We start from the raw sequence: 23,417 nt of genomic DNA, 5'->3' as shown, positions 1-23,417 counted from the left end.
AGGGGTACACATGCATCTGTAGTTCGTTTGCAGCAGCTGGAAGCCCTGCTTCCAGATTCCTTTAGAATTTGTGATTTGAGTTTAAGAAGTGGGAGGGAGGCTTATGAGACTGCTCCACTCCCTTGGAAGTTATTGGCAGTTAACAGTTACTTGGGGAGGGGTAGATATTTTCTTCGGTGGTTTAGCCATGCTCTGGTAAATAGTTCCCATACATGCTCATGCAAGCAACCATAATAAACTCAATGGGTAGAAAAACAACTCAATAGGTCACCAAATAAAAGTAGGACTAGTTGGGAGGAAGGGAATCCAGTAAGACTGGGAAGGAGACAAGAGAAGATAATGATGAGTGACTATGATCACAATATATACATGTATAAAATTTTTTAAAAATTAAAGCAGCAGCTTTTTAAAAAATTATGATGCCTACAGTTTTCATCATTCTGATAATTAGCTTAAATAATTTAAATGATAACATTCTGCAAGTATATGTATTTTTCCCTTTTGAGACAGACTGGACTGAAAGTCATGACCCTTCTTTCCTAGAGCTCCTAAATTCTGAGATTATAGGAATGGGCTTCATTACCATTGTACTAGATAGCTCCATGCTGCTGGAACGAACCTCCAAACCAGACAGTTCAGGGAAAGGGGTTTATTTCAGCCTCCCAGACCCAGAGGAAGTTCTCAATGGCAGAAGCTGCTGCTGCCATGCATCCAACTGGAGAGAGAAAGCAGCAAGCAGAAGGGACCCCACCAAAGCTTACACTGCTCTCTACACCTTTTTTTTCTCAATTTTTATTAACATTTTCCATGATTATAAAAAATATCCCATGGTAATACCCTCCCTTCCCCCACTTTCCCCTTTGAAATTATTCTCTATCACATCCCCTCCCCATCTCAATCAGTCTCTCTTGATATCATGACCTTTTCCTCCTCTTATTGTGTAGGTAGTGTCAGGCACTGTGAGGTCATGGATATCCAGGCCATTTTATGTCTGGAGAGAGCACATTGTAAGGAGTCCTACCCTTCTTTTGGCTCTTACATTCTTTCCTCCACCTCTTCCACATTAGACCCTGAGCCTTGGAAGGTGTGATCGAGATGTTACTCAGTAATCCAGTCACTTCTTTCCAGCACTACGATACCTTTTGAGTTGTCCCAAGGTCACTGCCATCTGAAAAGAGAGGATTCTCTACCCAAAGTGAGAATAGCATTAATATAAGGGTATAAAAATTATTAAGAGAAGTGCTTACTGGGCAGTTTGATAAGCATAGTATGTACATTTTTCCAGACATCAGCAGATGTTACACCCCTAGGGCTCATGACTACCCGTTTTACGTTTTCAGTATCAGGGATGTATTCCCTTCCATGGAGCGGGCCTCGAGTCCAATTGGACGGCAGTTGGTTTCCACCATGACAGATGTGCCACTATTGCACCTGTTGGCTCATTTTGCCTGGCTGGCCAATTATAAGGCTTGCAGTGTCCACTGTTGAGTATCTTCACTGGTGATATCTCTTTCTCCCATTGAACTGCATGTACAATGGCTTCTTCCAGCTTTCTGTCATCTGGTCTACATGGAGGAGGTTATCAGCTCAGTTCCAGCAGGATTTCTCAGTGGTCTTACAGCCCAAGTATGTGGAGTCTTCAGCAATAGGGTCTTACCATCTATTCCTGGTGGGAAACCAAGGGCCTCAGCAATGGTCTATAATGTTTTGGGGGCATCAGGGACCTCCCTGGCCAACAACTCACTGGAAGGTATCCCATCCCTGGCACTGAAAACTTTCTAACAACAATCTGTGGCTCCTGAGTGTTCCATTGTCCAAAACCAGAGGATTTATATGATTTATTTGTATCCTCTTAGATTTTTTTTTTTTAATTTTTTTATCAATTAGTTTTGTATTCAGCAAATACAGTCAGTTTGGTACCATTATTAGACTCATCCGTGACCTACCTCTTCCCTTGTCCCCTCCTTGTTGAGGTATATGGGTCATACATTGTATAGTTAGCCCACAGTTATGGATAGGATAAATGTCTCTGCATATCATGACCCAACATGTGGCTCTGACATTCTTTCCACCCCCTCTTCCACAAAATTTGCCTGAGCCATGTTGGGTTCATTTTTGGTCTGCTTCAGTGCTGAGGTGTTGGGGGCCTCTGTTGCTCTGGCTCTCTGATTTGGTAGGAGTTGATTTTTCTCTGTGTTGATCTTCTTCCCCCTTGTGCTGGTACCCGGTTCACCAGGAAAATAGCACCCTTGCTTGTTTTGCCAATTTTTCTTAGTTTCAGCTGGGGCCCTTTTGAGGTATGGGGTGGCTCTCTCCTTAGGATCTACATCTATCTGAAAAAGAGAAGCAGATTCTCCAACGGAGAGTAAGTTAGCAACAGGACAAATGAGATAACCCTTACTTTTTTTTTTTTTTTACAGAGAATTTAATAGGTGCAGGCCCTCTTGTAGCCCACAATTGATGATAGCTTGATAATGGAGAGTGGGCTTATGTTTAGATATGGTTCTGACTTGTTTCCCACCTCCAGCTATGGGTCCCGTACCACTGAGGGGATCAGTTAGCCAAATCAAAAGCAATTGGTTCCCTGCCATGGCTGTGTGCCACTATTGCACTTGTGTGGGCATCACAACAGGTTATTTGCTGCTAAGTAGGTTAGACCATGAGTTGTTTGGACAGATGTTGGTCATTTTCCCCCAGTCGCCCATGTAGCACCTTCTGGCACTTAGATGCGCTGACTGTTTGGGGACTGACTCACTTCCAGCCATGCCATTCCATTTTACATGTCAACCACATAAGGTGTCTTCAGCAGTAGGGTCTTACCACTAACCTTTGGTGGGTCATCAAGTACTTGGACAGAAATCTGACTTTCTTTGGGAAACCTTGTAGGTCTCTCTGATCAAAAGCTCATTGTGGATGATATAGCCACATGCTGGTACTGGGAGTTACAGGGTAGTGCCCACTAGGAAAAGGAGAAAAAAGATAATATACAAGAGTTAGAGAAAAGAGGAGGGGGGGAGGGAGGAAGGGAAGCTGTAGAAGATTAAGGTTAGTCTTCATCATACCCTCTCCAGTGTCTTGTGGTTCAGGTGTTCCCTCTAAGTGCCTGGTGAAATTTCAGCCATTTTGTCTGCCTTCTAGGAAGTAGAATTTTATAGTACCATTGCCATTTGGGTCTAGACTTGTGTTCCCTGCCCCCTCTGTCCTCTTAGATTTTGATTAGCTCTCTGCTCTCCACACCTTTAGGCTGAAATTCAGATCCACCCCAGTGACACCTCCAGTCAGGCAGCTGGAAACCCAAGTTATAAGCTTTAATAAAACACCTGAGTCACTAGGGGCCATACATCCAAATTAACACACCAATCCTTCATGTATGTACACTTTTTATTTTGAGGCAGGTTATCATATATCCCTAGTTGAAATGACAGAGCTTCCTGCTTCCAACTTGTAAATGCTTGGATTATAAGTGTGCACCAGCATACCTTGTTTTACTTGTGTAAGGGATCTAACCCAGGGCTCCATACAGACAAGGCAAGCACTCTTAAACTGACGTATAAAACCCCAGCCTTAGTTTGTTTTTTTTTTGTTTTTCAAGGTAGGGTCTCGCTCTGGCCCAGGCTGACCTGGAATTCACTATGTAGTCTCAGGGTGGCCTCGAACTCACGGCGATCCTCCTACCTCTGCCTCCTGAGTGCTGGGATTAAAGGCGTGCGCCACCATGCCCAGCTTAGTTTTATTCTTTACAGATGTTGATGGAGTCTTTTTCTTTGACATGTCTGTGTAAGCGTGGCCTGCACTTTAGTGTTTTGATAATACTTGCTTAAATTGAAACATTTTGTGACAAAAAGACACAAGTACAGGTTCAGTGTTCCCCTTCTTATATTTCCACTCTAGCCCCATTCATTCCACTGGGAAAATTGTACTGATTCTTTTTTCTAAGATTTGCCTATTAAGTAAAAAATAGTTATTTTTTCATCCCGTCAGGGCCTCTAGCCACTGCACACGAACTCCAGACACATGTGTCACTTTGTGCATCTAGCTTTATGTGGGTACTGGGGAATCAAATCTGGGTCCTTAAGCTTCACAGGCAAGCTCCTTAACCACTAAGCCATCTATAGCCCTTTCTTGCAGTTGTGGAGATGGCTTGCAAATAAGAGCACTTGTTGCTCAAGGATGAAGACTGGAAACCACCAGAGATCTATACCCAAGCACCTATGTAAATAGCTGGATATAGCCACACAAGTCTGTTAACTCCAGTCCTAGTGGGAAGGAACCAAAAACTTGGCAAAAACAGCAGCTCTAGCTAGGTTGAAGCAGGAGAGAAGGACTCTTGACAGTCTCCTTTGATCTCTTCACATAGGACATACACCTGTGCACATACACATGCTTAAAAAAAATCATAAAATTTGTTTAAGTATGATCATTACTGGTAATACAAACTAGAGTCCTCAAAAGATAGGAATTTCCTGTTCCATTATGTGGCTGTTAGTTAAATAATTGTCTGGATAAACACTGGGTGTGCAGCTTAGATGATGTAAAAAGGAGGACAATACCTAGAAGTATAAGACTTCATAAGGCTCTGGGTTTGCACCCAGCACTATAAAAAAGGGGCTGGAGGGACAGAAAAGAACGAAACTGAACTCTAAAGTTTATTACATTTCTGAACTCATTTGTTAATTGGAACACTTGGCTAGTTTTTTTTTTTTAATAACATGTTTTTAGGCCTTTATTTTCTCCGAGGGATGAGTTCTAATACATCCACTTGATGCTCACCTGCTATTTTAGAACCAGATGTGAGTTCAGAGGAATCTGTCTCCACTGTAGAAGAACAAGAGAATGAAACTCCACCTGCTACATCCAGTGAGACAGAACAGCCCAAAGGGGAACCTGATAATGAAGAGAAAGAAGAAAACAAGTCTTCAGAGGAAACCAAGAAGGAGTAAGTAGTTCTGCTTTCTTGTACTTTATGTTTGAGGACCACAGAAAGACTGTAGGTCAGATTGTATTAAAAGTATTACAGCATTGGGCTGTGCTAGGTGTATGCTGTTTGGATTTTACATTTAGAGTTACTAAAAATAATCTTAATGTGTACTTTACATGACTTTTAGAATTTATGGCAGAAAAATGGTTTGAATAATTATTTCCTGTTTGCTTTGAAATGTGTTTTCATGCATACAAATCATTATGGGAATTACGAACATGTTAAGCATTGACAGACTCAATAAGAAATGAAACATGCTGGGCGAGATGGTGCATGCCTTTAATCTCAGCACTCGGGAGACAGAGGTAGTAGAATCACCATGCATTCAAGGCCACCCTGAGACTACGTAATGAATTCTAGGTCAGCCTGGGCTAGAGTGAAATCCTATCTTGAAAAATAAACAAAAACAACAACAAAAAAAGAAAAAAAATGAAACATATAACATATAACGTATAAATCTGACCAAAAAGATGCTTACTTTGTCCCTCCCCCTGTGCAAAGTGGGTGGAGTGTTTTTTTTTTTTTTTTAATGCTTATGTTCCAAAATAATGAGGCCATTTCTAGAGTGACTAAAACTGTATGTTTGGTGAAGTTTGCATTTGGAGATGAGTGAGCCTTTTTAAAGTAAAGTTTACAATTAATGATTTGGGGGGAGGGAGGGTTTGAGATAGGGTCTCACTCTAGCCCAGGCTGGCCTGAAATTCATTATGTAGTCTCACGCTAGTCTTGAACTCCCAACAATATGCTTACCTCTGCCTCCTCAGTCCTGGAATTAAATATTAAAGGTGGGGTCTGGAGAAATGGTTTAGTTGTTAAGGACCCAGGTTTGATTCCCCATGACTCAAATAAGCCAGATGCACACGGGGTGCCAGACATCCTCAGTTTGTTTGCAATGACTAGAGGCTCTAGCATGACCATTTCCCCCCCACCCCCCGCCTATGCTCTCTCTTTCTGTAAAAAAATAAAATAAAAAAATATTAAAGGTGGGTGCCACCATGTCCAGCTAATGATTATTTTTTATTTTCATTTTATTTTAAATACTTTTAAAATTATATTTTATTTGTTGTTTACATTTATTTATTTGAGGGAGAGACAAACAGAGAGAGAAAGATGCAGAGAGAAAGAATGGGTGCGCCAGGGCCTCCAGCCACTGCAAACGAATTCCACATGCATGTGCCACCTTGTGCATCTGGCTTACGTGGGTCCTGGGGAATTGGGCCTCGAATCAGTGTCCTTAGGCTTCACAGGCAAATGCTTAACCACTAAGCCATCTCTCCAGCCCTATTTATTTATTTATTTATTTATTTATTTATTTATCTATCTATCTATTTGAGAGAGGGAGAGAATGGGCACACCAGGGCCTCCAGCCAGTGCAAATAAACTCCAGATGCACGCGCCCCCTTGTGCATCTGGGTTATGTGGGTCCTAGAGAACTGAACCAGGATCCTTTGGCTTTGCAGATAAACACCTTAACCACTAAGCCATCTCTCCAGGCCCCTTAAATATTTTTATTTATTCTATTTTGTTTTGTTTTATTTTTGTTGTTGTTTTGTTTGTTTTTCAAGGTAGGGTCTCCCCAGGCCAGGCTGACCTGGAATTCACTATGTTATCTCAGGGTGGCCTCAAACTCAAGCAATCCTTCTATCTCTGCCTCCCAAATGCTGGGGTTAAAGGTGTGCACCACCACGCCCAGCTATTTTTTTTTACTAGAGAGAGAGAGAGACAGGCAGATAGAATGTTCGTGCCAGGGCTTCTAGCTACTGAAGAAAACTCCAGATGCATGTACCACCTTGTGCATTTGGTTTATGTGGGTTCTGGGGAATTAGATCTGGGTCCTTAGGCTTCACAGGCACACCTTAGCCACTAAGCTAATTCCCCAGCCCTATTTTTGTTTCTTGTTTTTTGGTGGTGGTGGTGGTTTTTGAGGTGGGGTCTCATACTAGCCCAGATTGACTGGGAACTCACTCTGAGTCAGGAGGTTTGTGATCCTTCTACCTCAGCCTCCTGAGTGTTGGGATTAAAGTTAAGCACCACCATACCTGCCCAGTTAATACTTAGAAGATTGTGGAGGGTTGTTTGGTGGTTTTTTTTTTTAAGTTTTTTCTTTTTTAGTTTTTTGTTGTGATTTCAGACGATGTCTTACTCTATGTATCCCTGGCTGGCCTGAAACTTACTTTGTAGACAACCCTCATGTCTCTGCCTCCTTAGTGCTAGGAGTACAGGTGCACATCACATCCAGCTTCCTTTTGAGTCTTTATTTCTTTTGAAAACTGTTAGTATCCACACTATTCGTAATTGAGCAAGACAGTTAAGAATTACTTTTTACTTTTTACTGGGCTGGGAAGATGAATCAGTGGTTAAAGGTACTTGCTCGCAAAGTCTTCTAGCCCAGATTTAATGCCTCAGGACCCACATAAAGCCAGTGGCCCCTATATCTGGAGTTTATTTGCCCTGGTGTGCTCTTTAGCTCTCTTTCAAATAAATAAATAATGTTTCTTTCAAGAATTACTTTTTTGTTGTTTTATTTGTTCATTTGTTTTTCAAGGTAGGGCTTCACTGTAGCCCAGGCTGACTTGGAATTCACTATGTGTTCTCAGAGTTGCCTTGAACTCCTGGTCATCTGCCTCTGCCTCTGGAGTGCTGAGATTAAAGGTGTGCACTACCACACCCAGCTATTTTATTTTATTTTGTGTTTTTGAGGTAGGATCTCACTCTAGCCTGGGTTGACATAGAATTCACTATGTACTCTCAGGGTGGCTTTGAACTCAAGGTGATCCTCCTAACCCTGCCTCCTGAGTGCTGGCATTAAAGGTGTGTGCCACCCACACCCAGCCCTTATTTTATTTTTATTAAGAGAGAGAGAGACAGGGCCTGCAAAGGCATTCTTGCTACTGCAAACAAACTCTAAAAGCATGTACCACTTTGTGCATATGGCTATGTGTGGGTATTATTGTATTGAAACTGTGCCATCAGGCTTTGCAAGCAAGTGCCTTTTAACTGCTGAGCCATCTCTCCAGACCTGTATTTGTATTCTAATAAACATAACTTTGTAACTTAGGATCCTCCTGCCTCCTCCTCCTTCTGAGTACTGGTATTACAAGCATATGCCATCATATCTGGCTTCAGTCCATGGTCTGTTTTCTTCCCTCCCTCCCTCCCTTCCTTCCTTTATACAGTTGTCTCTTGTATCAGAGGGATTGGCTCTAGGACCCCTTTAGGTAAAAGATCTGTAAATGCTTAAGTCCTTTATACAAATTGGCTTAGTGCTTGCATAAGACATGTATTTCCTTCTGTATACTTGAAATCATCTCTAGACTACCTACCTATACCTAATACAATTTTAGGGCTTTCTATACAGTTACTTTATTGTTCAGAGAAGAACAAAAAGAAAAGTTGTATGTGCTTAGTACAAACAGTTTTCTCCCAAAATATGAATAATACTTAGATTCAGAATGCAAATATGTGATTCAGTGGATACAGAATGTTGACTATTTCTGGAGTTTCTTTTGTATAATGAAAGTTCTTTGTTTTTAAGTGAGAAAGATCAGTCTAAAGAAAAAGAGAAGAAAGTGAAAAAAACTATACCTTCCTGGGCTACTCTTTCTGCCAGCCAGCTAGCCAGAGCACAGAAACAAACACCGATGGCTTCATCTCCACGTCCCAAGATGGATGCAATCCTCACAGAAGCCATTAAGGCAAGTCTTTCTTTCAAGCATTCATCTAGAGTTATACTTTGCATCTTGTGCTTAATTGAAAATGATGTACTTTGTCCAGATATCAGAAATTCTGCTTTGCTTCCTAAAAAGATTTCAACAAAAGAAAACCACATTGGAGATACTTTTTTTTAATTTTAATTTTAATTTATTTGAAAGAGACAGAGGGAAAAAGAGGCAGATAGAGAGAATGGGTGCACCAGAGCCTCCAGCCTCTGCAAACAGACTCCAGATGTATGCACCACCTTGTGCATGCAGTGTACATGGGTACTGGGGAATCAAGCTTCTGACTGGAGTCCTTAGGCTTCGCAGGCAAGTGCTCATCTGCTGAGCCATGTCTCTAGTCCTGCTTTTTTAATATAATTAACACTTGAATAGTTTTTATTTAAACAACTTACATATTTACTGTAACAGTTTTTTTTTTTTTTAAATGAGAGAGAATTAATGCACCATGGCCTTTAGCCACTGTAATCAAACTCCAGACTTGGTGTGCATGCTCAGCCTTACACATGTGTAACCTTGTGCATCTGGCTTATGTGGGATCTGGGGAGTCGAACATGGATCCCTAGGCTTCGCCAGCAAGCACTTTAACTGCTAAGCCATCTGTCCTTTCTCCAACCCAGGTAATAAGTATTTTTACATTTAAAATTTTTTCATACAGTTTTTTATTTATTTTTGTTTATTTGATACAGAGAAAGTATATGAGTATGCCTGGGCCCCCTACCACCTCAGATGAACTTAAGTTATGTGCCCCACTTTGTGCATCTGGCTATATGTGGGTACTATTTATTTGAGAGAGAGAGAGAGAAAGAGGCATAGAGAGAATGAGCACAACATTCTCCAGTCTTGGCAAGCGAACTCCAAACATGTGCCACCATGTGCATCTGGCTTGTGTGGCTCCTGAAGTGTTGAACCTGGGTCCTTTGGCTTTGCAGGTAAGTGCCTTAACTGCTAAGCCATCTCTCCATCTCTTACCTTTTTTTTTTCTTCTAATTTTTTATTGACAACCTGTGATCATAATCCCCTCCCACTGCCCTCCCTCAGCTTATTAAAGTGTAGAGTTTATTTGAAGTCTGCAAGTAATACCTCTCTCAGTAAACATGTACAAATATCTTCTGTGAGTCCAGCACTTCTGCTGTGATATAGCATAGCAAGGTCATTCTTATAAAATCTTAACTGTGACTAGGGAATAACATGTCATTGAAGGAGGGCTGGAAAGATGGCTTAGCACTTAAGGCGCTTGGCTGCAAAGCCTAAGGACCCATGTTCAACTCCCCAGGACCCATCTAAGCCAAGATACACAAGGTGACACACAATAGTTCAGTTCCCCAGGACCCACATAAGCCATACTCAAGGTGGCGCATGCGTCTGGAGTTTCTTGGCTGGAGCTGGAAGCTCTAGTGTACCCATTCTCATTCCTTCCCTCCTTACCCCCACATTGTTTCTCTTTATCTCTATTTGCAAATAAATGAATAAAAGATACTTTTAAAAATTTTGTGGACTAGTAGTCCAGTAGGTAACAGATGCAACTTTGTGGTTAAATTATAAAGCATTTGAAAGAAATTCAGCACTTGTTACCTTTATGACATAGTGAGATAATCACAGTCTTCTGTGGACTTTAGTCAAATGGGGTAGAAATAAATATGATAACAACAGAGAAAACCTCCATAAAATTTTTTTTTTCTAGGCCGGGCATGGTGGCACACACCTTTAATCCCAGCACTTGGGAGTCAGAGGTAGGAGGATCGCCATGAGTTCGAGGCCACCCTGAGACTCCATAGTGAATTCCAGGTCAGCCTGAGCTAGAATGAGACCCTACCTCAAAAAGCCAAAAAAAAAAATAATAATTTTTTTTTCTAGGGCTGGAGGCATGGCTTAGCAGTTGAGGCGCTTGCCTTCAAATCCAAAGGATCCTGGTTCAAATCCCCAGGACCCACGTTAGCCAGATACACAAAGGGGGCACACGCATCTGGAGTTAGTTTGCAGTGGCTGGAGGCTCTGGCACACCCATTGTCTTGTCTGTCTGTCTTCCCTCTGCCTGTCTCTCTCTTTCTCTGTCAAACAAATAAGTAAATTAAAAAATTTGGGGGGGCAGCTGGAGAGATGGCTTAGTGGTTAAGGTGTATGCCTGCAAAGCCAAAGGACTGAGGTTCGATTCCCCAGGACCCACCTCAGCCAGCTGCACAAGATGGCACATGCGTCTGGAGTTTGTTTGCAGTGGCTACAGGCCCTGGCACTCCCATTCTCTCTCTGTCTGTCTATCTCTCTTTCTCTCTCTCTCTCTCCCCCCCCTTGCAAATAAGTAAATAAACAATTTTTTTTCTTTGGTTTTTTTTTTTTTTTTTTTTTGAGCCAGGGTATAACTCTATCTCAGGCTATCCTGGAATTCTGTAGCCCCAGGCTGTCCTCCAACTCACAGTGATCCTTCTACCTCAGCTTCCAAGTGCTGGGACTAAAGCTGTGTCCCACTATGCTTAGCTATTATTTAAATTATTTAAAAAATATTTTAGTGGGGGCTGGAGAGATGGCTTGCTTGCAACACCAAGGACCCAGGTTCAATTCCCCAGTAAGCCAGATACACAAGATGGTGCATGAGTCAAGTTCACTTGTGGTTAGACGCATGTACCACCTTGTACATCTGACTTTACATGGGTACTGGTAAATTAGATCCAGGCTGTCAGGCTCTGCAAGAAAGTACCTTAATGGCTGTGCCATTTCTATTTTATTTTTTATTAATTTGTAAAGATTTATTATTACTTATATATTATAGACAGACAGAGAGAATGGGTGCCCAGGGTTTCTAGCCTCTGCAAATGAACTCCAGATGCATGTGCCACCTTGTGCATCTGGCTTACATGGGACCTGGAGAATTAAACCTGGATCCTTAGGCTTTGCAGGCCAGTGCCTTGACTGCTAAGCCATCTCTCCAGTCCTATTTTTATTCTTTTAATTGAATTCATGTTCAATAATTACAGTCATTGTGCCCCCCCTTTTCCCTGTCCAGCCAGCAGCGTGGGTAGTGCAGGGGCGTGGGGCATATGCCCCTAGCAGCACGGATAGCAGTCCTAAGAGTGATTTTCAAGAGATTAAAAAAGGACCCTAAGGTATTGCCCAATTCCCTAAGACACATCAAATTTCAAGACTTTATATATAATATCTCTGTGCCCCAGAGAGAGGAAAGGGACACTTGGCAGCATCCTGGAGAGAGGCGAACCCAGGCAGCCCCAAGCCATCCTGCCTCATCAACCACTTTATTAACTCAGATACATCCATACTACAGGCACCCAGTCACTGCTGCTGCTGTCCCCCATTTTCCCCCCCCCTCCCCAACAGTCCAGACGGCTGGTTGAGCCATACACAGGTCCATGGGGACTTCACCCGCCCTCAATTGTGGTCGGATTTTTCCTCTGCCACATGAAGCCAATTGAAGAAGGTTGTGACAGATTTTAAAATATTTATTTTTTTGGTTTCTGGTTTTTGAGGTAGAATCTCACTCTAGCCCAGGTTGACCTTGAATTCACTGTGTAGGTAGTCTCAGGCTCGCCTTGAACTCACAGCAATCCTCCTACTTCTCCTTCCTCAGTGCTGGGATTAAAGGCGTGCACCACCATGCCTGGTCAGAATTTTTTTGAATATGCCATTCTACCGTCCTACCTGGTCAATGAGCTTTTAATGATTGTTTTATCTTCCACCTTTCATATCTCCAAGGGAGCATGGAATGGCAGATTTGTGCCGTCACATCTGGTTTTATGTGGGCTCTAGAGATTTGAACTCATATCACCATGTTTGCACGTCAGATGCTTTATCCACTTAGCCATATCCCAACTCCCTCCCCCCACACTTTTATACATAAGCTTACTATGTAGCCCAGGCTGCCTGTGAACTCATAGCAGCCCTGTTTCAGGTTTTTGAGTGCTTAGATTATACTTGTGAACTACCCCAACTGGCAGGTCATGTTTCTGAGCAATTTATAATTTCTTTTTCATGATCATGTATAAAATTTTTTAGTTCTATCAAATTAGAATTTTTGTATAAAAACTTAGTAAGCTGGGTGTGGTGGGGCATGCCTTTAATCCCAACACTAGGGAGGCAGAGCTAGGACCACTGTGAGTTTGAGGCCAGCCTGAAACTACAGAGTGAATTCCAAGTCAGCCTGGAATACAGCAAGATCTTCGAAAAACCAAAATAATAATAATAATAATAATAAATTTTTTAATAATCAGGTATTTTTATGTAGACATTATGAACTTAAGTTTATCTGAACTACTTTCTTCTCTTCCATTTCTTCTATCTGTTACCAGGTCCACTTCTAAAATAATTTATTTAGAAAGTTACTCAGTTTCACGAATGATAAATAACTAGTTTTGAGTAACGTATATGGTTTGATAAATGTGTTTTCTAGGCATGCTTCCAGAAGAGTGGTGCATCAGTGGTCGCTATTCGAAAGTATATCATTCATAAGTACCCTTCTCTAGAGCTGGAGAGAAGAGGCTATCTCCTCAAACAAGCCCTGAAAAGAGAATTAAACAGAGGAGTCATCAAGCAGGTATCACACAGTTGAGGAAATAAGATTGCTCCATGTGTCAACTCTGCTCAGTAACATTGTGACTCTGTATGACTAAAGGTACCCATTATTAAAACACTTAAACTTAACCTAGTTTTGTTATCTGAGGCCAGGCTTCAAAACACTGGTTCCAGTTCCAGTTTTAGTCAACTCTTCTAGGGAACAGAAGCAATAAGGTAGTGTAATTTTCCACTGCTTAATATACTGGTCATTGGGTTTAAAATTTGGTGCAGAATGGGGCTTGTGTTTGATATCATAGCACTGAAAATGAGAAATAAGGTTAATGGGATGCCACCATTGTGGTAACCAAAGGATAATTGCTCTTATCTTGGGTTTTGTTAGCTTTCCCTTTTTTTTTTTTTTTTTTTTTTTTTTTTTTTTTTTTGAGGTAGAGTCTCACTCTCTAGTCCATGCTGACCTGTAATTCACTATGTAGTCTCAGGGTGGCCTCGAACTCACAGCAATTCTCCTACCTCTCGGCCTCCCCGTGTGCTGGGATTAAAGGTGTGCACCACCACACCTGGCTGCTGTTGTTCTTAATACCTTTTTTTAGTGTTTGAGTATAGAATTCATGCAGACAGTTAAAACTCTGCTTAGGAACTTTCAGTGAGTACTTATTTCCACAAATTTATATTGTCTTCTGTGTGTTAGATGTTCATGCTCTTACCAAGGAATAAAACTGTTTCCACTGGGCGTGATAGAGCACACCTTTGGTCTCAGCACTGGGAGGCAGAAGTAGGATCACAGGCCAATGTGAGACAGCATAATGAATTCCAGGTCAGCTTGGGCTAGACAAAACAAAACAAAAAACTGTTTCCTATAGTGTGAAGAGTATTACTCATTAAACTTTTTTTGAACTCACATAACCTTGATGAATTAACACTAGTCTTAGAGCCAATATTGATTTATTAAATGATTCATTAAATTCTTTTTTTAAAATCTACTACAAAATACAGTAACGGCCAGACGTGGTGGTGCACGCCTTTAATCGCAGCACACAGGAGGCAGAGGTAGGAGGATCGCTATGAGTTTGAGGCCACCCTGAGACTACATAGTGAATTCTAGGTTGGCCTGGGCTAGAGTGAGACACTACCTTGACAAAAAAAAAAAAAAAAAAGTGCTTGCTTCAGCGGGATATATACTATAATTGGAATGATACAGAAAAGATTAACATGGCCCCTGCACAAGGATGACATGCAGATTTGTGAAGCGTTCCATATTTTTATACAAGGGTCAGGGGGAGTCTGATGTGACTATTCTCTATGTGTCCTAACCCTTTTGTGGCTGGTTCTGATTGGTTTTAAAGTTTTGATACCAATAATTTCTCTTGATTTTAGTGGAATTTGGCTTCGCATCCTGTGATTTTTAGCATATTTCATCCAAGTTTTTCGCTAGATACATTTTAAAGGAACAATATTTGTAAAGGTTTTTATCTTTTCAAAAAAAAATAATTTCACCTAATCTTCATTAATGCAATATTAAATCTGGAATGTCATGACATAATAACAATCATAAGGAATCTATAATCAGATTTTATCAGTGCCTTCTGAGTAATGATTATCTTTTTGGGGGGTGGTACTTTTTACCAAGATAAGGTCTCACTCTAGCCCTGGCTGGCCTCGAACTTGGCAGTCCTCCTACCTCTGCCTGCTGAGTATTGGGATTAAAAGCTTAAAAGTGGGCCTGGAGAGATGGCTTAGTAGTTAAGGCACTTGCCTGTGAAGCCTAAGGACTCATGTTCACCCTCCAAATTCCATGTAAGGCAGAGGCACAAAGGTGAGGCAAGCGCAAGGTTACACACGTCCACAAGCTGGCGCAAGCATGTGGAGTTCAGTGGCTGAAGCCCTGGCATGCCAATTCTTTCTCTCCCTCCCCTGTGTCTCTTCCTTCGCGCCCTAAAATAACAAGACAACAAAACAAAACAAAAAGCTTAAAAGTGTGTGCCACCACACTTGGCTTCAAGTTATGGATGGATATCTTTAGTTAACATCTTGCTACCACTAATATTGAACTGCCTTTAAGATGATCATTAAGAGGTGTTAACTAGCCAGAGTAATCATTAGACCCACAGTTCTATCCTGTAACATGTATATGTCACTCCAGCTTATGAGCTAGCTTTGTGTGGGTTTTTTGTTGTTGTTGTTTTTTTGTTGTTTTTTGAGGTAGGGTCTCACTCTAGCTCAGGCTGACTTGGAATTCACTATGGAGTCTCAGGCTGGCTTCGAACTCTCGGCGATCCTCCTACCTCTGCCTCCCAAGTGCTGGGATTAAAGGAGTGCGCCACCACGCCCGGCTTGTTTTATTTTTTGATGTAGGGTCTCACTCCAGCTCAGGCTGACCTGGAATTCACTATGTAGTCTCAGGGTGGCTTCAAACTCACTGCAGTCCTCCTACCTCTGCCTCCTGAGTGCTGGGATTAAAGGCGTGTACCACCATGCCCAGCTCGTGTTTTCTTTTATGAAAATTTAGTATGCGGCCTAATCTCATTTCATTGCTTTAAGAAGCAGTTAATAGACTGGAAGCATTTCATTTTGTCTACATTGACTAATAGTACTATAGGTTCATCTAAGGTGTAGTTACTGTGAACCAACTTTAAAGGAAAGTGCTTTGTAAACTGTATTTATATGGTAAGATTTAAACGTACCTTTTGTGCAATATCTGAAAAATTATTAGATAACCTTTTTGGGAGCAGGGGTAGGGTCTCATTCTTCCAGTCCAGACTGACCTATAATTCACTATGTAGTCTCAGGGTGGCCTTGAACTCAAGGTACTACTTTTACTTCTGCATCCCAAGTGCTGGGATTAAAGATGTGTGCCAACACGCTCAGCTGTAGATAATCTTCTCATAAACAATTTTAATCTGAATTAGTAAACCATAGTAAACACTGTGGTCAAGGCTAACTAGGATCTAAATATGCCAGAGAGCTGTCTTTCTGTTAAGGCAGTTAAGGGTTTTCTCCTTTTACCCCAAGAGATTGTTAGTCCTTCCTCTCATGGGACATTTTTGGTGATTTGGGTTTTGGAATTGTTTGAAAGATGAGACTGCTCAGCCTAGATCCAAATAACAATATTCTTTTCCAATTGGATTGTCTAGTATTCTACCCCAAGTCTTTTGACTCCTCCTCCATTTATTTTTTTCTCTGAAGAGTTAAACACTGCTTTACATTTGCTCTTCCATCAAGCTTTGTAACTCCTTTAGTGTGGTGTCAACTTAACAAACACGAATACTAGAATAACATTCATTTCCTTCAGGTAAAAGGAAAAGGTGCGTCTGGAAGTTTTGTTGTGGTGCAAAAATCAAGAAAAACACCTCAGAAATCTAGAGACAGAAAGGTAAGAGGTCTAGAGTTTGAAATATTACTACAACTAATGTAACAATATTTAATTGAGTTCTTACTATGTGCCTAACACTATGCAAAGTACATCATTTTCTGCTATGGCATGGAGAGATTGTAAGCAATTTACCTAGTTAGTGAGTAGAATAGACCAAATTGTAAAACCGAGCACTCAAATCCAGCCACGCCTATGGCCTTAATTTAAATGCCTTGTTTGGAACTGTATGCAGCTGTATGGATTATGCAGCTTCTTATGAAATATATTTTTATTTTATTTTATTTTATGTTTGGCTTTTCGAGGTGGGGCCTCACTCTAACCCAGGCTGACCTGGAATTTACTGTGTAGTCTCAGGATGGCCTCAAACTCATGGCAATCTTTCTACCTTAGCCTCCCATGTGCTGAGAATAAAAATGTGTGCCCCCAGACCCAGCATATAATATCTTTTAAACTAAAGGAGGTATGTTAAGTATATTTTTTGCCCTATACAAGACCCAAAATCTGCATTCAAAGACCATTTTTCTTTGTAAGTCATAACAGTCCTCTCTGCAAGACACAATTTCATTTACGTAGATATTGCTGCAACAAAAAAATTAAGTATTTGGGCTGGAAAGATGGCTTAGCGGTTAAGCGCTTGCCTGTGAAGCCTAAGGACCCCGGTTCGAGGCTCGGTTCCCCAGGTCCCACGTTAGCCAGATGCACAAGGGGGTGCACGCGTCTGGAGTTCGTTTGCAGAGGCTGGAAGCCCTGGCGCGCCCATTCTCTCTCTATCCCTCTATCTGTCTTTCTCTCTGTGTCTGTTGCTCTCAAATAAATAAATAAGTAAATAAATAAAAATTAAGTATTTGATGTTTTATGTCAGTGATTAGGATCTGGAGATCTTCGTACTTTTTTTGGCTGGGCTAGGGTCTTGCTCTAGCCCAGGCTGACCTGGAGTTCACTATGTAGTCAGGGTGGCTTCAAACTCACAGTGATCCTCCTACCTCTGCCTCCCAAGTGCTGCAATTAAAGGTGTGCGCCACTACACCCAGCTTGAAATTTTTATCTGAAAGAAATTGCCATGCAATTTACAGGATTGTGCTCTGAGAAAAATGAGTGTTCTCCAGTTGATTGGACACTCAATGGAGGAAAGGCCTTAAGTTGTATATAGAAGCATATGGACTGAACGCTGTGCCCTGTAATTTTTGTTTGTTTGTTTTTATGTAGTATTTTGCTTTAACCTGGAATTCACTATGTAGTATCAGGGTGCCATCAAACTCAGAGCGATCCTCCTACCTCTGGCTCCCAGAGTGCTGGATTAAAAGCATGTATCACCATGTCTGGCAATGATTCTAATTGTTGTTCTGAATTTCAGAAGAAGAGCTCTGCATTGGATCCAGAACCACAAGTGAAATTGGAGGATATTCTCCCACTGGCTTTTACTCGTCTCTGTGAGCCTAAAGAAGCTTCCTACAGCCTTATCAGGAGATATGTGTCTCAGTATTACCCGAAGCTGAGAGTGGACATCAGGTATTGGCCACATGGCACATTTAACTTTCTCTTGGGAAGGGAAATGAGATGTCTAAGAAAGGTTTCTTGGGTTGGAGAGGTGTCTCAGTAACTAAAAAGCATGCTGCACAATCATGGGGACCAGAGTTTGGATTCCCAGCATCCATCAAAGGTAGGCATGGAGACTGTCCTGTAATCCTAACACTGAAATGGTGGAGGTGCCATTCCCCAGGGCAAGCTAGAGTAGCCAAATTGATGAGCCCTGTATTCAAATGACAGACCTTGGTCTCAGTAAATAAGCTAGAGAGTGATTGAGGAAAATACTCATTGTCAGCCTCTGGCCTCCACATGCATGCCACACATACATATATATGCAAGCTGAGCCGGGAATAAGACCTGGGTGTATATGTGTATGGTTTTGATTTTTGCTCATGTTTTCTTTTTCATGTTACCATATAGTGTTCTAGGGTTTTTTGTTTGTTTGTTTTTTGCGGGGGGGATTGGGAGGTGAAATTCAAACTACATGCTTATTTATTTATTTATTATTTTGTTTTTTTCAAGGTAGGGTGTTTCTCTAGCCCAGGCTGACATAGAATTCACATTATAGTCTCACGTTGGCCTCAAACTCACAGCACTCCTCCTCCCTCAGCCTCCCATGTGCTGGTTTTAACAAGCATGTGCCATTACGCCTGGGTACATGCTTATTTAAGTAAGATCCTGATTGAATATGTCTGTTAGTATCTGTGGAGGGTTCAGTTCAGGACCCTCCTTGATAACAGAGTCTACAGATGCTCAAGTGTGTGCTTTATGTAAATGACATAGTATTTGCCTATAACCTACTTAAATCTTTCTATACACTTATGTTTTTGAGATAGGGTCTCACTATATTTTCCAAATTGCCCTTAAATTTAGAACCTTGCTTCTGCTTTCTCAGTAATGGAATTACAGGTGTGTACTTCCCCATGCCTAGCTTCTGTGTCTTTTATTTTGTGTTACTATGGATTGAGCTAGAGTCTCATGCATGCTTGGCTAGTGCTCTACCACTGTGCTATAGCCCCAATCTCTTTTTTTTTGTTTGTTTGTACATTTTTTTTTTTTTATTTGAGAGTGATGGAGACATAAAGAGGCAGAGAGAGAGAGAGGGAGGGAAGAGGGAGAATGGGTGCACCAGGGCCTCCAGCCACTGCAAACGAACTCGCCCTCTTGTGCATCTAGCTAACGTGAGTCCTGGAGAATCAAGCCTCGAACCAGGGTCCTTAGGCTTCATAGGCAAGCGCTTAACCATTAAGCCATCTCTCCAGCTCCCCAATCTTTTACTTTTCATTTTTAAGACAGTGTTTCACTATGCTACCCAGGCAGGCCTGTAACTTGTGATCCTCCTGAGTAGCTGGGATTATCAACTTGTACCACCAGGCCTGGCCTCCTATACATTTAACTCTTTCCTAGAACACTTAAAATACCTAATACAGAGTAATGTAGTGTCATGTAAATGGTTGTTTTGTTTTTTTTTTTTATTAACATTTTCCATGATTATAAAATATATCCCATGGTAATTCCCTCCCTCCCCACCCCCACACTTTCCCGTTTGAAATTCCATTCTCAATCATATTATCTCCCCATTACAAACATTGTAATTGCATATATACAATATCAACCTATTAAGTATCCTCCTCCCTTCCTTTCTCCACCCTTTATGTCTCCTTTTCAACTTACTGGCCTCTGCTACTAAGTATTTTCATTCTCACGCAGAAGCCCAGTCATCTGTAGCTAGGATCCCCATATGAGAGAGAACATGTGGCGCTTGGCTTTCTGGGCCTGGGTTACCTGACTTAGTATAATACTTTCCAGGTCCATCCATTTTTCTGCAAATTTCATAACTTCATTTTTCTTTACCGCTGAGTAGAACTCCATTGTATAAATGTACCACATCTTCATTATCCACTCATCTGTTGAGGGACATCTAGGCTGGTTCCATTTCCCAGCTATTATAAATTGAGCAGCAATAAACATGGTTGAGCATGTACTTCTAAGGAAATGAGATGAGTCCTTTGGATATATGCCTAGGAGTGCTATAGCTGGGTCATATGGTAGATCAATCTCTAGCTGCTTTAGGAACCTCCACACTGTTTTCCACAATGGCTGGACCAGATTGCATTCCCACCAGCAGTGCAGAAGGGTTCCTTTTTTTCCACATCCCCGCCAACATTTATGATCATTTGTTTTCATGATGGTGGCCAATCTGACAGGAGTGAGATGGAATCTCAATGTAGTTTTAATCTGCATTTCCCTGATGACTAGTGACGTAGAACATTTTTTTAGGTGCTTATATGCCATTCGTATTTCTTCCTTTGAGAACTCTCTATTTAGCTCCTTAGCCCATTTTTTGATTGGCTTGTTTGATTCCTTATTAGTTAACTTTTTGAGTTCTTTGTATATCCTAGATATTAATCCTCTATCAGATATATAGCTGGCGAAGATTTTTTCCCATTCTGTAGGTTGCCTCTTTGCTTTTTTCACTGTGTCCTTTGCGGTGCAAAATCTTTGTAATTTCATTAGGTCCCAGTGGTTAATCTGTGGTTTTATTGCCTGAGCAATTGGGGTTGTAATTCAGAAAGTCTTTGCCAAGACCAATATGTTGAAGGGTTTCCCCTACTTTTTCCTCTAGCAGTTTCAAAGTTTCCAGTCTGATGTTAAGGTCTTTAATCCATGTAAATGGTTTTTACAGTGTATAATTCAGAAAAGAATGACAAGAAAAGGAAAAATCTGTGTATATTCAGTACAAGTGTAACTTTCTTCCTGAATGTTTTTCATCCAGTATTGATTTATAGAATTTACAGATCTATAGAGCCACCTGTAACAGTGTCAGCTTTAGATTTTCTACTTTCCATTGTAATTGTTTGTTTTTTTTTTTTTTTTTCAAGGTAGGGTCTCGCTCTAGCCCAGGCTGACCTGGAACTCACTCTATAGTCTCAGGTTGGCCTTGAACTTGCAGCAATTCTCCTACCTCTGCTTTCCAAGTGCTGGGGTTAAAGGCATGCGCCACCATGCTCTGCTACCATTGTAACTATGATTGTAAGAGAACTCCAAATATAAGATTCTGAGAATCTTGATAGAAGTTTTCACTTAACATCTGGGTTGAGCATTTAGGTAGTCATAGTTGCCCATCTGTGGATTCATGCACATACAAATTTGTTTAAATTGGCATTTCACAAGGTGTACATTTGGAGTGTATTTATGTAAGATCTGTACCCTTTGGAAAATTGTGTTTAATTCAGAGTTCAGTTCACTGTTGTATTGAAGGGAATTGCCCTGATACTATTGAGTACCAACTTTGCATTACTGGAGCACTTAGTTAGGTTTTAGCTTAGAAACTTCATTTGTAGAAAATCACTCACTGGATTTGAGAGTATCCAATTGCCTTAGCTAGCACTGTGGAGGCTGATGTATGAGTATTATAAGTTTAGACCACCAAAAGCTACATAGCAAAACCTTATAACCAAAGAGTGATCTATTTGGGCTGGAGAGGTGGCTTAGCAGTTAGGCACATGCCTGCGAACCCCAAGGACCCAGGTTTAATCCTCCAGGTCCCACATAAGCCATATGCACATGGTGGCACATGCGTTGGAAGTTCGTTTGCAGTGGCTAAAAGCCCTGGCACACCCGTTCTCACTCCCTGTCCCTCTCTGTCTCTAGTAAATAAATAAAAATAAATCTTCTATTTTTTTTAAGAAAGGGGGTGATTAAAGCGTTTACAATACAGTACTTTCATGTTTCTAATGCCCCCAGTAGGGTAGTGATAAGGTAATACAATTGTGGATCAGAAATGCACTGTGTGACACATTTAAACATGGAGACACATTTCATTCTTAGCTGCTTTCATTCTCTACTTTTAGTAACTGCACCCCATTCTTAGCTTAGGTGTTTTTGTTTGTTGGTTTGTTTTGCTTTTTCAAGTTAGGGTCTGTCTTTAGCCTAGGCTGACCTTGAATTCACTCTGTAGTCCCAGGCTGGCTTCAAACTCACAGCAGTTCTCCCACCTGTGCCTCCCAAGTGCTGGGATTAAAGATGTGCACCACCACACCCTCCCTGGTATTTTTTGTTTGCTTGCTTGTTTGTTTTTTTTAATTTTTATTTATTTATTTATTTGAGAGCGACAGACACAGAGAGAAAGACAGATAGAGGGAGAGAGAGAGAGAATGGGCTTCCAGCCTCTGCAAATGAACTCCAGATGTATGCACCCCCTTGTGCATCTGGCTAATGTGGGACCTGGGGAACCGAGCCTCGAACCGGGGTCCTTAGGCTTCACAGGCAAGCGCTTAACCGCTAAGCCATCTCTCCAGCCCTTGTTTGCTTGTTTTTTGAAGTAGGGTTTCACTCTATCCCAGGCTGACCTGGAATTCACTATGTATTCTCAGGGTGGCCTCGAAATCATGGCGATCCTCCTACCTCTGCCTCCCTGGTGCTGGGACTAAAGGCATGTGCCACCACACCCAGCTTGCTCCCTGGTATTTTTATGTTTTTTTTTTTTGTTTTTTTTTTTTAAATCTGTAGGTTAGCTCCCTTCACATAAGATGTTGTGGGTGTGGTGGTGCACGCCTTTAATTGCAGAAGGATCACCATGAGTTCAAGGCCACCCTGAGACTACATAGTGAATTCCAGGTCAGCCTGAACTAGGGTGAGACCCTACCTGAAAAAATAAACAAAAAAAGATACTGGGTTGTTACTAGTGTGATTTTTGCCCCTTGTCTAACCTTTTGAAATATTTTGTCATTGGAAACATACTACTTGACAATCATGGACAGTTTGAAACTTGGTTCTCATATGATAGTGGTTCTATATATTCATGTAGTAACTTAACTTTTTTGTTTAAGGACTCCCAACAATTTGGTATTGTGCTTCTGTCCATTTTAACAAAGTACTATGTTTAATAGGAGTCAGAACTTTAGATCTAGAAATGGCCCCAGATCTCCTTTTTTCTGAAGTTTCTTTCATTGATATGTTTGTCACTATTTTTTTGTTGTTGTTTTTCTCTGCAGGCCCCAGCTGTTGAAGAATGCTTTGCAGAGAGCAGTAGAGAGAGGCCAATTAGAGCAAATAACTGGGAAAGGTGCTTCAGGGACATTCCAGGTTAGAAGCTAAAGTCTTGCTTATAAAGAAATGGTTCTCAACGTTTGGGTTTCAGGATCTCCTGATGCTCTAGAAGTGTATTGAGGGCCCCAAAAGACATTTCATTTATATGTCATATCTATCAACATTTAGGATATTAGAAATGAACATTAAGAGCCAACACTCAGGAGGCTGAGATAGAATGATACTGAGTTCAAAGCTTACCTGGGCTATG

At 41.2% G+C, this 23,417-nt stretch overlaps 1 protein-coding gene and 1 non-coding gene across 8 annotated transcripts in view; both read left to right on the top strand.

Moving 5' to 3' along the window:
- Window positions 1-23,417, top strand: part of Hp1bp3 (heterochromatin protein 1 binding protein 3) — a 51,746-nt gene that overhangs the window by 11,683 nt on the left and 16,646 nt on the right. For all 7 annotated transcript variants that reach the window (XM_045149608.1, XM_045149605.1, XM_045149604.1 and 4 more), the window contains 6 exons: window positions 4,783-4,936; window positions 8,514-8,673; window positions 13,094-13,237; window positions 16,508-16,588; window positions 17,943-18,097; window positions 23,113-23,203. In XM_045149608.1, the coding sequence (XP_045005543.1) occupies window positions 4,783-4,936; window positions 8,514-8,673; window positions 13,094-13,237; window positions 16,508-16,588; window positions 17,943-18,097; window positions 23,113-23,203 (785 nt within the window). The remainder of the gene's footprint in view (window positions 1-4,782; window positions 4,937-8,513; window positions 8,674-13,093; window positions 13,238-16,507; window positions 16,589-17,942; window positions 18,098-23,112; window positions 23,204-23,417) is intronic.
- On the top strand, window positions 14,376-14,479 carry LOC123461130. The gene has a single exon (XR_006637448.1). It is a non-coding gene; the product is annotated as a U6 spliceosomal RNA (small nuclear RNA).

Source organism: Jaculus jaculus, chromosome 5 (genome assembly GCF_020740685.1).
Source record: "Jaculus jaculus isolate mJacJac1 chromosome 5, mJacJac1.mat.Y.cur, whole genome shotgun sequence".
NCBI classification, from domain to species: Eukaryota; Metazoa; Chordata; class Mammalia; order Rodentia; family Dipodidae; genus Jaculus; species Jaculus jaculus.
Note: the sequence above shows the minus strand (reverse complement) of the source record. Positions and strands in the feature narration are given on the sequence as shown.